General features: G+C 43.3%; 1 protein-coding gene across 11 annotated transcripts in view; it reads left to right on the top strand.

Moving 5' to 3' along the window:
* Positions 1-15,810, top strand: part of OSBPL1A (oxysterol binding protein like 1A) — a 233,268-nt gene that overhangs the window by 10,034 nt on the left and 207,424 nt on the right. For 10 of the 11 annotated variants that reach the window (XM_054460821.2, XM_054460822.2, XM_063653504.1 and 7 more), the window contains exon 2: positions 10,538-10,660. In XM_054460821.2, coding sequence (XP_054316796.1) covers positions 10,540-10,660 — 121 coding nt within the window. In that variant the 5' untranslated portion in view covers positions 10,538-10,539. Of the gene's footprint in view, positions 1-10,537; positions 10,661-15,810 lie in introns of those variants that run through there. The other variant, XM_063653507.1, reaches the window with a different exon arrangement.

Genomic DNA, 15,810 nt, shown 5'->3' with positions numbered 1-15,810 from the left:
ATGGTGGGATAACTACCTGAATGTTCACCTAAGGGTTAAGGTTTCAGATACTCATGGGCATTCTAGATATTCAAGTCTACATAGACAGCAGTGGACTTTCAGTCCACATTTAGTGGATGGTTCTTGGATGAGAAAAGAAATTGTGTGCTGAGTGCAGTGGCGCACGCCTGTAATCTCAGTGCTTTGGGAGGCCAAGATAGAGAATCACTTAAGCCCAGGAGTTTGAGATCAGCCAGGGCAACAAAGCGAGTCCCCATCTCTTTAAAAAAAAAAATTGTGATGAATGACTTTATTCCTTGGTTTGAAACATTTTATAAGTAGTTTCTTTTTTTGTAGTGTAGCTGAGAGGAATATAAAGATCATTTTATTATAATGATCTAATTAGTATTGCTATCATTTTTAGGAGGTTTTCTCAATTTTTAAATTAGAGATATTTCTAGAGTTGTGCTATTTTGCCTGGGTGTTAGAGCTACTGGGAAAGTATTTTGCTATAAAAAAATATTTTTGGGCTGTGCATGGTAGCTCACGCCTGTAATCCTAGCACTTTGGGAGACCAAGGCAGGTGGATCACTTGAGCCCAGGATTCGAGACCAGCTTGGGCAACATGGCGAAACCCCGTCTCTACAAAAAAATACAAAAATTAGCTGGGCATGGTGGTGTGTGCACCTGTAGTCTCAGCTACTTGGGAGGCTGAGTTGAGAGGATCACCTGAACCTGGGAGGTCAAGGCTGCAGTAAGCCGATTGTGCCACTGCACTCCAGCAGTGCAGAAAATATATATATTTCAAAAAGAAATATATATTTTTGAAATATATATATTTCAAATAGATATATATTTCAAATAGATATTATATATTATATAAATATATAATATATATAATAAAATATAATATATTGTATATTATATAATAAATTATATATTATATAATATAATAATATATATGTTATATAATATAATAATATATAATATATATATTTAAATAATATAAATATATATTATTTGAAATAAATATATTTCAAAAAAGTAAATATATATTATTTGAAATAAATATATATATTTCAAAAAAGTATATATATATTTTTGAAATAGGGTCTCACTCTGTCACATAGGCTGAAGTGCAGTGGTGCAATCATGGCTCACTGTAGCTTTGACCTCCCTGGCTCAAGCAGTCCTTCCACCTCAGCTTCCCGAGTAGCTGACAGGCGCGTGCCACCACGCCTGGCTAATTTTTGTATTTTTGTAAAGATGGGGTCTTGATAGGTTGCCCAGGCTGGTCTCGAACTCCTGGGCTCAAGCGATCCACCTGCCTTGGCCTCCCAAAATGCTGGGATTACAGACGTGAGCCACCATGCCCGGCCTGTACTTCATTTTTATTAACTCATTTCCAAGAGGAGATAAGAGAAGGTGCCAGTCTCCTCCCCACCCCTGCCATTCCTTTCTAAAATTATAAAAGATTATAAGGGAAAAGCAGTGAAAATGCCTGTTAGCATTTTGAAATTTATCCTCTAGGTATTGCTTATTTTGTTAAGTCTGAACTTTCATAGTCAGAAAATCTTTAGAGTGTGGTTGGGCTGCACAACTAGACTAGTTCTGATGCGTGTAATGTCAATTGCTTTGAACATGTAGTGTCAAATTGCTTTGAATATGTAGTATCAATTGCTTTGAACATGAGAGAATGTCCAAATTGCTTTAAGAATATGTTTTAGTCAAATGCCTGTCTTAAAACTGATACCTGTGGGCTTTAGGCACAAGGCAACGTGAGTTGTTGATTTTTCCTTTTCTTGGTGAAATTTAACTGGCTCTGTTCCTTTCTCTTTCTTAAAAACAATAAAACAATCTCTATGACTATATCGACCCTGTGACCAATTTTTTTCTCTCCTACCATACTGTCTTATAGGAAGAGTCCTCTCTCCTCCTCAGGTACCTACAAATCTGTCCCTTTTCTTATTCTGGAAATTGGCAGTCATCAGATAGGAGCTCTCCCCCTGGCTCCCTGCCCCTTAACCATCCTCATCATGATCCTTGCCATCTTTCCTGCCCGCCAGCCTTGGTGCAGTGCCTTCCTGGTTTTCAGGGCCATCCTTCCCTTGGGCTTCTCTTCTTCCTCAGCTCCTCTAAGATCTCACTCCATCCCTCATTCCTCCTTTGTCCTGTATGCCAAGGTTTGCCTCTCTTCCTGGCTCTTGCCTTACAATCCTTAAACATGCCCAGGTGTCTAATATCCTAAAAGTGAAGCTGTTACTTTCTCTTCAGAAGGAAATTGCGTTAAACGAGTCTGGTGCAGTCTCCTTCTTATCCCCCATTCACTCCTCTGTTTACCAAAACCTATGTTTTTGCCTGTCTGAATTCCACTGGAGATACTCTTGGAGCTCGTCAGTGGCCTTCTTCTATTTGCCAAAGCAGTTGATGTTTTCAGGCCTTGTCTTTCTTGCCCTTTCTTTTGTACCCATTCCCATTCCCTGAAACACATTCCTCCCTTGGTTTCGGTTGCTGCCACCCTCTTCTGTGTCCCCTCTCCACCCTTGGTCGTTTTTTGCCAGCTCCTCTTCCCTGGCCTCCTTTGCCTTAAATAAATGTTGCTTTTCTCCCAGTGAGGGTTCTCATTTATTCCTTTGATTTTAATGATCACTTATATGATGATAACTCCCACTATTTAAATTATTTTATTATTTATTTATTTTTAGAGACAGGATCTCCTTCTGTTACCCAGGTTGGAATACAGTGGTGCAATTATAGCTCACAGCAGCCTCGAACTCCTGGGCTCAGGCAGTCTTCCTGCCTCAGCCCCCTGAGTAGCTGGTATTTAAATTCTAACCTACAGGCCAGGTGCGGTGGCTCATGACTGTAATCCCAGCACTTTGGGAGGCTGAGGCGGGCGGATCATGAGGTCAGGAGATCGAGACCATCCTGGCTAACATGGTGAAACCCCATCTCTACTAAAAATACAAAAAATTAGCCGGGTGTGGTGGCGGGCGCCTGTAGTCCCAGCTAGTCGGGAGGCTGAGGCAGGAGAATGGCATGAACCTGGGAGGCGGAGCTTGCAGTGAGCCAAGATCGCACCCCTGCACTCCAGCCTGGCCGACAGAGCAAGACTCGGTCTCAAAAAAAAAAAAAAAAAAGATTCTAACCTACAACTGCTTTCTTGTACTTAAACTGTTATTAATTAGCTACTTTCTTTTTCTTTCCTTTTTTTTTTTCCCCGAGACAGAGTTTCACTCTTGTCGCCTAGGCTGGGGTGCAATGGTGCGGTCTTGGCTCACTGCTACCCCTCCTCCCAGGTGCAAGCGATTCTCCTGCCTCAGCCTCTCAAGTAGCTGGGATTACAGGGGCCCACCACCACGCCTGGCTAATTGTTGTATATTTAGTAGAGACAGGGTTTTATCATGTTGGCCAGGCTGGTCTGGAACTCCTGACCTCAGGTGATCCGCCCATCTCGGCCTCCCAAAGTGCTGGGATTACAGGCATGAGCCACCTGCCCCCGGCCCTTTTGTTTGTTTGTTTGTTTTTTTCTGAGATAGGGTCTCACTCTGTCACCCAGGCTGGAGTGCAGTGGCATGATCTCAGCTCACTGTAACCTCCACCTCCCGGGTTCAAGTGATTCTTGTGCCTCAGCCTCCCAAGTAGCTGGGACTACAGGCATGTGCCACCACCCCTGGCTAATTTTTGTATTTTTAGTAGTGACAGGGTTTCCCCATGTTGGCCAGGCTGGCCTCCAACTCCTGACCTCAACTGATCTGCCCACCTTGGCCTCCCAAAGTGCTGGGATTACAGGTGTGAGATACCACTCCCAGCCTGCTAGTTTCTTATTGAACATCTTCATCTCTGTTTCCCACAGGAATCTCAAATTCACCACAACCAAATAGAGTCACATCTTCACTCATGTTGTTTATTTTCTATCCCATATATTGATTAATCTCCCTGTTATGTATCTGGTGTCCAAGGAATTTTGTTCACCCCTGTGATCTTGGTGAACTTCTTATTCAAGTACCAGTTTACATTTTTCTTTCTCTGTATCTAATCACTAATGTTGGCAGAGAGCTAACCACTCCCCTTCTCCTCTGTGCAGCCACTGTTCCGTGTACATTGCTGTACTTGACACATGTTGTTGTGATTGTTGTTTGCATGTTTGCCCTGTTCTGGAGGGCAGGGACCATATTATCCATCATCGTACCTCCAGTGCCTATAACAGCCCCTATCATCAGTAGATACTCAAGAAACATTTGTTGAATCAATTTTAGTTTCAATCCCGGCATTTATGAGTAACTATTATGGTTTATATATTATAATGGACTGTTTAAGTAGATAATAGATTTATTTATTTATTTATTCATTTTTTGAGACAGAGTCTTGCTCTGTCAGCAGGCTGGAGTGAAGTGGCGCGATCTCAGCTCACTGCAACCACCGCCTCCTGGGTTCAAGCAATTCTCTTGCCTCAGCCTCCCGAGTAGCTGGGACTACAGGCGGGTCACCACGTCCAGCTCATTTTTGTATTTTTAGTAAAGATGGAGTTTCACCATGTTGGCCAGGATCGTCTTGATCTCTTGACCTTGTGATCCGCCTGTGTCGACCTCCCAAAGTGCTGGGATTACAGGCGTGAGCCAAGACACCCAGCCCAATAGATTTATTTTTATCCTTTTCATTTTTATTGTACAGAACTTGAGAATTTTTTTAATCTTTTTTTTTCCTGTAAGCCCAATATAGTAAGAACGTAAGGAAAATGTTATAAAAAACTTCTTGTGTGTTTTGAAGATACTTCAAACATTTTTTGATTCATTCTTTAAAGGCATGAAAAGAATACTAAACCTTTTGTGTAATATGCCTGCAAGTCTAGACCATCACTCCTTGTTTAATGTACATGATTGAAAATATATTTAAAAATCCCCTGTGATAAATGCCTTATTAATTAGACATGAAGCTTTTTTGGTTTTATCTTTAATAACTTATATTTTCCAGTTATAAAATGCCTTTATATTATAGGAAATTTGGAAAATACAACTAACCAAAGAAGACATTTAAAACCATTCATAATTTCACCACAAGGAATAACCATGGTTGACATCCTGATATCTTTTCCCTGTTTCTCTGTCAATATTTAGCAAATATACAGAGAGCTTAATCTATATAGGTACCATCTGTCCTAACAATATATTGCAATTTCATAGTTTTATAAATTATTTAAACATTTTTTTCTTTTTCTTTTATTTACTATTTTTTTTGAAACAGGGTCTCACGCTCACCCAGGCTGAAGTGCAGTGGCGTGATCTCAGCTCACTGCAGCCTCAACTTCCTGAGCTCAGGTGATCCTCCCACCTCAGCCTCTCAGGTAGTGGAGACTACAGGCGCTCACCACCATGCCTGGCTTAATTTTTGTATTTTTGTAGAGATGGGGTTTTACCATGTTGCTCAGGCTGGTCTTGATCTCCTGGACTCCAGATCCACCCCCCTTGGCCTCCCAAAGTGCTGAGCCATTGCCCCTAGCTTCTTCTATAATGTATTTTTATTAAAAAAATTTTTTTTGAGACAGGGTCTCTGATACACAGGCTGAAGTGCAGTGGCACCATCTTGGCTCACTGCAGCCTTGACCTCTTGGGCTCAAGTGATCCTCCTACCTCAGCCTCCCCAATGGCTGGGACTACAGGCTCACACCACCATGCCCAGCAAATTTTTTTTTTTTTTTAGAAGGAGTCTCACTCTGTCACCCAGGCTAGAGTGCAGTGGCATGATCTCAGCTCACTGCAAGCTCTGCCTCCTGGGTTCACGCCATTCTCCTGCCTCAGACTCCTGAGTAGCTGGGACTACAGGCACCCGCCACCACGCCTGGCTAAATTTTTTGTATTATTATTATTATTTTATTTATTTATTTTTTTAAGTAGAGACAGAGTTTCACCATGTTAGCCAGGATGGTCTCGAACTCCTGACCTAGTGATCCACTTGCCTTGGCCTCCCAAAGTGCTGGGATTACAGGTGTGAGCCACCATGCCCAGCCTCATGCCTAGCTGATTTTTTGTATTTTTGTAGATATAGGGTCTCACCATGTTGCCAGGCTGGGTCTTCTGTAATATTTTTAATGGTTTCGTAGTATTAGGCGAATGAGCTTTTATTGACGGATCTTTAATTTTTTGTTCTTTCTTTCTTTTTTTGAGATGGAGTCTCCCTCTGTTGCCCAGTCTGGAGTGCAGTGGTGTGATCTCTACTCACTGCAAACTCTGCCTCCCGGGTTCAAGCGATTCTCCTGCCTCAGCCTCCTGAGCAGCTGGCTTTACAGGCGCCCACCACCGTGACTGCCTAGTTTTTGTATATTTAGTAGAGATGGAGTTTTTCTTTGCCACGTTGGCCAGGCTAGTCTCGAACTCCTGACCTCAAATGATCTGCCCTCCTCGGCCTCCCAAAGTGCTGGGATTACAAGAGTGAGCAACTGTGCCTGGTCCTGATTTTTTTTCTTTATAAATAATGTTACAATGAATATAAATATTGCTAACATTTTAAAAATATTAGATATTTTAACAGGCAAATGAATGCAGAGGGGATTAATATAAAAGCTGATTAGCAAACTGAAGAAAGGGCATTACAATCACTGTTAGATGAAGTCCCCCCAGAAATTTACTCTGAAAATAAGATTCTGAGTCATGACAGAGATTCTTTACTTGGCCAAACTTTAATCAGATTTCTGAAACTTCTGCTAGGTCCATCTGTGCACTTCCTTGTAAAATCGGTTTTAGCAAGAACCCTCCACCCTTGATATCTGATCAGGTTCCTCATCCTTCACCATCCCCCAGGTGGTGTCTGACCACCCTGGCTTGGCTTCAGCAACAACCCTGTTAGTTTGGTTTACCCAGAATCCCCTTTGCCCCTGATGTTTCCTCTAAGTACTTTTCCACCCACTGACCCTGACCCTGCTCCTTGGCTATAATCTCACTTGTCCTTGCTGTATTTAGAGTTGAGCTCGAGCTCTCTTCCCCACTGCAAGACTGTCTTGCAGTGTTCCTTGTAACTACCACGGGGGTTCTGAATAAAGTCTTCCTTATCATGCTTTAACGAGTTATCACTGAATATTTTTTTCTTTAAACAGCCTGAGCCTGGGTTTGGCTTCCTGCAGAGTTTTTAAGAGCTTTTTCTTTTTTTCCTTTTTTCTTTTTTTTTTGGAGATGGAATTTCGCTTTTACTGCCCAGGCTGGAGTGAAGTGGCACAATCTCAGCTCACTGCAACCTCCACCTCCTGGGTTCAAGTGATTCTCCTGTCTTGACCTCCCAAGTAGCTGAGATTACAGGCATGTGCCACCATGCCTGGCTAATTTTTTTGCATTTAGTAGAGACGGGGTTTCACCATGTTGGTCAGGCTGGTCTCGAACTCTTGACCTCAGGTGATAGACCTGCCTCAGTCTCCCAAAGTGTTGGGATTACAGGCGTGAGCCACCGCACCCAGCCTGTAAGAGCTCTTTCAAAGGGAAGCCACTGAGCGAGGCCTTGTGTGAGCACTGGAAACAGGCCTTAGCCAGGCTGGTGGCTTGGTAGGGCTATAGTAGGGACCAGATGTGGGATCCTGGATCCAGGAATTTGTTGGGGGATTAGGCTGCTCTTCACTTTCTGCCTCTGAGCTCACAGGTATTTCTGAGGTGTGGGTGAGAGGAGAACACTTCTGAGGGGTGGAATTAGGACCCTCAGCTGGACATGCAGCGGAACATCCTTAGCATGTGGGCCAGATAAACCAAATACGGATAAGAGCTAGGCCAGGCCCACAGCTAGATATCAGGGGTTTCCCCTCACTCTGGGGATTCCTTTGCTAGTTTTCTGTTTCTAATGTCTTTGCTAATGTCTTCCTCTTCCTTGGTTTTTTCATTTTGGTGAGCTACAACCCTGGTGGCTTCCTGAGAAGTGGTGCCTGGGAAATAAATTTACATACTGGTATATTTTAAAATGTCCTTATTCTACTCCTACTTTTGATTGGCTGGTTATAGAATTAGGGGTTGGAAATAATTTTCCTCCAGAACTTTTAGGTATTGCTTTGTTGTCTTTTGGATGCTTATGTTGTGATAGAGAAGTCAAAATCATTCTGATTCCTGCTCTTTTATTACCTGATATCTTTTGTTACCAAAGTTCTAAAATTTCATGATGATGTGCTTTCATAGGTTCTCTTTCGTCTGTAGATCAGAAATCTTCCAGAATTGTTGGGCTCCATTAGGCCTTTCAAAGCTGTAAGACTTCCTTAAATTCTTTTTTTTAAGATGGAGTCTTGCTCTGTTTCCCAGGCTGGAGTGCAGTGGCATGATCTCAGCTCACCGCAACCTCCGCCTCCTGGGTTCAAGCGATTCTCCTGCCTCAGCCTCCCGATATAGCTGGGACTACAGGCCTCCCCTACCACACCTGGCTAAATTTTTTTTTTATTTTTAGTAGAGATGAGGTTTTACCATATTAGGCTGGTCTCAAACTCCTGGCCTCAAGTGATCCTACTGCCTTGGCCTGCCAAATAAATTCTTTCTCTGTCTCTCTGTTTTCTTTTTTTAGAACTTCTGTTTCAATGTTCAACCTCCCAGACCAATTCTCTTAACATTCTTTTTTTTTTTTTTTGAGACCAAGTCTTACTCTATCACTCAGGCTGGAGTGCAGTGGCATGATCCCAGCTTACTGCAACCTCCACCTCTCAGGTTCAAGCAATTCTCCTGCCTCTGCCTCCTGAGTAGATGGGGTTACAAGTGTGCACCACTAGACCCAGCTAATTTTTGTGTTTTTAGTAGAGCTGGGGTTTCACCATGTTGTCCAGCTGGTCTTGAACTCCTGGGCTCAAGTGGCCCACCAACCTCGGCCTCTCAAAGTGCTGGAATTATAGGCATGAGCCACTGTGCCTGGCCAACATTCATCTTTTATCTCCCATTTTCTTAACAGTTTTATTTTCTAGGAGATATTCTCAACTTATTTTCCAACTCTTTTATTGAAGTTTTAATTTTTGCTATTTTTATTTCCAAAGTTCTTTTTCTCAAGCTTTTTTTTTTTTTTTTAAATACCATCTTGTTTTTGTTACAGAACAGAATGTCATTTATTATCTTAGGATATTCGTTATTATTTTTTAACATTTTCTTTGATACCTTGTTTTTTCTAGGTTGCTTTTCTTCCCTGTTTGATTTTGGTCTTTGTCTTTCATGTTTAAGAGTGGGGAGCGAGAAAGTTGATTGAAAACTGAGAGAGTGGGTGGGCCCTGTTGACTGCTAACTTCACTGTAAGGTTTGCCTGGCTTGGCCACTTGCTGGGAGCTCCTGGTGTCTCTCTTGTAGTTTAGGGAATATAACTAGCTGAGTCTCATAGAGGGTAAAGCCTGGCTTGCCAGCATAAGAAATGCTGATTAGGGGAAGAGGGCTGGAGACAAGCTGTTTGCTCTGCTCTGTTTTGAAACCATGCCTTCAAAACCCATCCATTCACCAGCCTATACAGCCCATCTCTTTTAGCCTCACTGGAAGATGTTTTTAACCAGTCCCCTGTTGATGACATGGAGTGGTTTCTAACTTTCCCACTATTACAAATAGTGTAATCTTTATGAGTATGGTTTCAAAATAATCTTGTGTAAGATGACAGCAAAAGTGAGGGGAAAAATAAACATTGAAATAAAAAAAAATCTTGTGTAAATGTTTTTGCAGGATAGATTTCTAGAAATAGAGTTGCCCAGACAAGGTAAATGGTATATATGAATTTTGAAGTTTATTTGATATTGCCAAATTGCTGATCTCCGCCTGTAATGTATGAAAGGTTGTATGCATTTATATTCATTTTAGCAGTCTACAGGAGTGCTATTTCCTGCCCATGCCAGCATTGTTTCTTGTCTTTTTTTATTTTTTCTAATTCAATGGGCAAGAAAAATATCACTTGTGTTTGAATGATTTTTATTTATTTGATTATTAGTAAGAATGACATACTTCTGGGAATTGCTATTTGTAATATTTGCTCATTTTGACATAAATGCTTGAAATTTGGTGTAATTTTCTATATTTGGTTTGGGGCTTGATAAGAAAATGTGACAGAAAAAATAAATTTGTTTACATATAGCCACTTCAGGGCATTTATCTATAATGAGTTTCTATTCAGAATGATTTTTTGCACAGTTTTGAATGTGTTAGTTTACATGTTAGTCTTACACTATTCCTATACGAATGGTCATACTTTGACTTTATCTCTAATTTTGTTTTTTCCTTTGATGTCTAATTTTTAATGTAGTAACTATTTGCATAATACTGTATTTGACAGAATGCTTTCACATACATAATCTTACAACAAACAGCTTATGAGGTTGGTTGTATTTTGCAGATGAGGAAACTAAGGCCTTAAGAAGTTAAGAGACTTGCCCAAGTGTCTCGTATACTGCTTCAATAATAATAGGAAGGGCAAGGGGTCTCAGGCTGAAGTTCTCACCCTGCAACGGATTTATTCAGTTGTTGTGTCTGTCTTATCAGCTGCAAAATGAGGATTCTTTCCCCTTTATATATTAGCAGGTGATATCTAAAAGCTAATGATCTTCTTAGATAATAGCAATGTTATTATTTTCTTAATTTAGAAATGAACACAGAAGCGGAGCAACAGCTTCTCCATCACGCCAGAAATGGCAATGCTGAAGAAGTAAGACAACTATTAGAGACCATGGCGAGGAATGAAGTGATTGCTGACATTAATTGCAAAGGTAAACTTTGAATGGATTTTCTAACTTTCTCTTATGAGTCTGCACTACTCTTAGCATTTATTTAATGCTAACCATTCTTATCTATCATGTAATTAATCTCTATATCTCATGCTAGGAAGAACCCCACAGATTGGAGGAAATGTCTCTCCTAGCCCCCTCTAAGTCAGAGAAAGTGACTTAAGAATTTTAAATTCTTAAAATTGTTATGGATCCCAAATATTGCAAACCACAAGGGTGACTCTAGCCCACAGGATACATCCTATTGAGAGGTGACAGCGTGCTGGCAGTCCTCACAGCCCTCGCGCACTCTCGGCGCCTCCTCTGCCTGGGCTCCCACTTTGGCGGCACTTGAGGAGCCCTTCAGCCCACCGCTGCACTGTGGGAGCCCCTTTCTGGGCTACCCCAAGGCCGGAGCCGGCTCCCTCAGTTTGCAGGGAGGTGTGGAGGGAGAGGCGCTAGCGGGAACCGGGGCTGCCCGCGGCGCTTGCCGGCCAGCTGGAGTTCCGGGTGGGCGTGGGCTTGGCGGGCCCCACACTCGGAGCAGCCAGCCGGCCGGCTGTGGCGGCCCCGGGCAATGAGGGGCTTAGCACCCGGGCCAGCGGCTGCAGACGGTGTAGTGGGTCCCCCAGCAGTGCCAGCCCACTGGCGCTGCGCTCGATTTCTCACCGCGCCTTAGCTGCCTTCCCGCGGGGCAGGGCTCAGGACCTGCAGCCCGCCATGCCTGAGCCTCCCACCCGCTCCATGGGCTCCTGTGTGGCCCGAGCCTCCCCGATGAGCGCTGCCCCCTGCTCCATGGCGCCCAGTCCCATCGACCACACAAGGGCTGAGGAGTGCAGGTCCACCGCGCGGGACTGGCAGGCAGCTCCACCTGCAGCCCTGGTGCGGGATCCACTGGGTGAAGCCAGCTGGGCTCCTGAGTCTGGTGGGGACGTGGAGAACCTTGATGTCTAGCCCACGGATTGTAAATACGCCAATCAGCACTCTGTATCTAGCTCACGCTTTGTAAATACACCAATCAGCACCCTGTGTCTAGCTCAGGGTTTGTGAATGCACCAATCCATACTCTGTATCTAGCTACTCTGGTGGGGCCTTTGTGTGGACACTCTGTATCTAGCTAATCTGGTGAGGACGTGGAGAACCTTTGTGTCTAGCTCAGGGATTGTAAACGCACCAATCAGCGCCCTGTCAAAACAGACCACTGGGCTCTACCAATCAGCAGGATGTGGGTGGGGCCAGATAAGAGAATAAAAGCAGGCTGCCCGGAGCCAGCAGTGGCAACCTGCTCGGGTCCCCTTCCACACTGTGGAAGCTTTGTTCTTTCGCTCTTTGCAATAAATCTTGCTACTGCTCACTCTTTGGGTCCACACTGCTTTTATGAGCTGTAACACTCACCGCGAAGGTCTGCAGCTTCACTCCTGAGCCAGCGAGACTACGAACCCACCAGAAGGAAGAAACTCTGAACACATCCGAACATCAGAAGGAACAAACTCCAGACGTGCCACCTTAAGAGCTGTAACACTCACCGCGACGGTCCGCGGCTTCGTTCTTGAAGTCAGTGAGACCAAGAACCCACCAATTCCGGACACACTATGATAATTTTTTTTTCTTCTTGAAGACATTGCAGTTGACCCAGCAGGTTTGAGTGTTTACTGTGTGCCCTGGAGATAATGATGAAGAGACACATGGGATCCCTGCCCTCATTGAGCTTAGTCTAGTAGATTAATAGATCAGACTAGTCTGCGTTACAAAATAGGTACCAGGATGTGGAAGTGCAGGTGTCATGGGAGAGGTGTGGAACTGGAACTTGAAGGATTTGCTTCTTGGAGGAAACGATTCTAAGATGAAACGTGAAAGAGTAGGAGTTAACCAGGTGACGATAGAGAAGAAAAAATGGTTCAAGGAAGAAGAAACAACATAGCAACTAAGTCATAATATGCCATGTGTAGCAAAGTGGCCAATACATCACAACCTTGCATCAAATGTGCAGAGAAATAAAACGTGTTCTCTAAAATGGCTCTGGTATTGTAATAAACCTCTTCATGTTCTGGGAGGTATGGGGAGAGTAAACGTTAGTCTTTGGGTACTTCTGTCTTTTTTCTTTTTCTTTTTTTCTTTTTTTTTTTTTTGAGACAGGCTTTTGTTCTGTTGCCCAGGCTGGAGTGCAGTGGCATGCTCACAGTTCATGGCAGCCTCAGACTTCTGGGCTCAAGCCTTTGTCCCACCTCAGCCTCCAGAGTAGTTGGGACTACAAGCACATGCCACCATGCCTGGCTAATTTTTGTATTTTTTGTAGAAACGGGATCTTGCTATGTTCCCCTGGCTGGTCTTGAACTCCTGGTATCAAGCAATCCTCCCATCTCAGCCTCCCAAAGTGTTGGGATTACAGGTGTGATCCATTGCATCTAGCCGTACTTTTTTTTTAGTAGCCGTTTTGATAAAGTCTTGATCTCCCTTCCCCTGTATTTCCTCTAACTTGTTTTGAGTGTTTGAGTGTAGAGATAAGCCTTGCTGTGTGTTCGTGCGGTGGAGAGGCAGGGTTTCCTCAAATCTATGACTTGGCTTTGGGTCCTCAGCCGCCCTTGTCTTCCTGGTGCTCCTTAAGCATTGGAAGCTAACGTGAAACTCAGGTAGAAAGTCAAACTCAGGTCTCTCAGTGTGTCGTGTGGCATAGGTAAGGCTGCTTGGCTTTATCAGGAGACTCTCATGTTGGCTTGTGTTACCCTCTGTCACATCTTCATCTGGCACCTGGCCTAGGCTTGGTGGTTCAATACACACACACTCCTGTTCCCCTCCTGGTAGAGTGGCATGTGGGAGCCAACGACATGGGGGAACCTAGAGCAGCTCTGGTTAGCCAAAATGCAGCCTTCCCTCCGGACACCTTACTGAGTCTGCTTTGATGTGGCATCTGGCAGGGGAGTGCTAAGATGGGCGATCTAGAGGAGGTCTCTTCCTGCATCCCAGAAGCAGCTTGCCTGTTCTCTGTGTCTCCTCAATGTATCCCACTTTCCAAGTTTAAGATCCAGAGCCACGTGTCTCAGCTTTTGTCTTTTTTTCTTCCACAGTTCCTCAGTCCCAGAAAGGGGTGGCTTCAGATGGATATTTTATTCTTTTTGCTACTTCCTCCTCCTGTACCAGGGCAGCTAACCTCATGACCTCACCCTCAGTGGGGAAGAAATAACATCTTTGCAATGGGGAAGAAATAGCATCTTTGCAATAGGGAAGAAACTGTGATCTGAGGATCTGGGTTGTCTAGAAACTGAGTTGGTAAAAGGAATTTTAAAATGTCTTTGTTATGGAGAATGATCTGAGGAAAAAAATATTTAAAAAATAAAAAATGTATAAAATTTCCCCCCATTCTTCAGCAAAGACTGGCTCTTTATCTTTACCTCTGGATTCTATTTTGAATGCCAAAACATTCGATCATCCTCAGTGACCCTTTTCTGTCTCCCCTTCCCACCTCCACCCACGTTTGCCTCAGGCTAATTAGGAGAAAGTCATCTACTTGGAAATGTAAAGCTGAGAAATATGTTAATTTTTTTTTTCAATTTTCACCTCATTATACCTGTCAGTCAGACTTTATCTTAAGGGCAGTTTGAAGGGTTGATGCAGAAGGTGACATAGTCAGACGATACGCAGTTCTTAAGGGAGTAGGGAGGGGTGGGCAAGACCAGGCGTGAATAGTGTTTCCATGTGGGGGGTTCCTTCCTGGCATTTCTTGGTTTTCTTTCCTTTCTTTCTTGTTTTTCCAAATCATGACAAATTGGGAAAATGGTATAAATTACTATAATTCTCCTGCAAGAATTAAAGGTTAACAGTCAACATAGAGATGTTACTGTTTGGAAGGAATTCACTGATGTCAAGTGGAAAGTGAGGGAAAGAAGGGCTGATGTGAGTGGAAAGTGAAGGTTAGTGTTTTTAGGGTCTGGGAGAGGAGGATAGAATTAGTTTTGCTTGTAGCTGGTGTTGTGTTACAAGTATGTGTTCATGGTCCTGTCTGTTGCTTGTGTGATTCATTCTTGCAAATAAAATAAATATTAATATGTATATGCATAATATACTTTTTGTAAATTCTATGACTGATGTTCCAAGAAATAATAAATTTTGGAAGCAACCTAAGTACTTATATTGGCAGTCTCAACAAACAATTCTGTGTAGTGCTGTCACTTTACTAGGAGGTCCAAATGTGAAGTTATTCGAATATTCCCCAGTAATACCTGCTGGTGTTTTAGTGTTTTAATATTATGTATAGTGTACTGTTCTTTGTAAATACTCCAAAGCTTGACATTTCTTATTCATTGAAACACATCCTTTTAGCTATCTATAAGTAAAGAGTATAAAACCTGTTTGAAGTATTTTAAGAGTAAATGTAGGATCTTGGAAATTTTTTTCTTTTTTTGAGACATAGTCTTGCTCTGTTGCCCAGGCTGGAGTGCAGTGGCGCGATCTTGGCTCACTGCAACCTCCACCTCTTGGGTTCAAGCGATTCTTGTGCCTCAGCCTCCCAAGTAGCTGAGATTACAGGCGCCCACTACCACACCAGGCTAATTTTTGTATTTTTAGTAGAGACAGGTTTTTACCATGTTGGCCAGGCTAGTCTCCAACTCCTGACCTCAAGTGATCTGCCCGTTTTGGCCTCCCAAGGTGCTGGGATTACAGGTGTGAGCTGCAGTGCCTGGCTGGATCTTGGAAATTTTGATTTCTTGATCCAGAATCCTATTTGGAAATACTAGATGTGAGGACACTAGGTCAGAAGCTGTCATAGGAAGTGAGAGGAGACAGTGTGGTTTGGATGGGGGCAGAAGCAGTGGCAATGGAGAAAACTAGATGTAATGAATATTTAGGAGTTGGAGTCAGTCGAGTTAATTCAGTGTGGGGTGAAAAGGAGAAAGCAGGAAGGTGCTGCTGTTGTTGAGTGAGGAGGGGAATGAGGGGCCATCCATTGTGAATACACATGTGGGAGGGGCCTGGTGGTTCCTGCGAGTGTGTGTAGGGAGGACAACAGGTGAGTTCAGCTTTGTGCTTTCTGAGCATGAGGAACCCTTGCCCAGCCCAATGGAGATGTCCAGTGGACACTTTGGAGATGGAAATATGGATTTTGAAGTCAACAGCACAGAAACAATGGAAGCAGTGGAAGAGGGCCATGAAATACC

The sequence above is a fragment of the Pongo pygmaeus genome, chromosome 17 (assembly GCF_028885625.2).
Source record: "Pongo pygmaeus isolate AG05252 chromosome 17, NHGRI_mPonPyg2-v2.0_pri, whole genome shotgun sequence".
In the NCBI taxonomy this organism is placed as follows: domain Eukaryota; kingdom Metazoa; phylum Chordata; class Mammalia; order Primates; family Hominidae; genus Pongo; species Pongo pygmaeus.
Note: the sequence above shows the minus strand (reverse complement) of the source record. Positions and strands in the feature narration are given on the sequence as shown.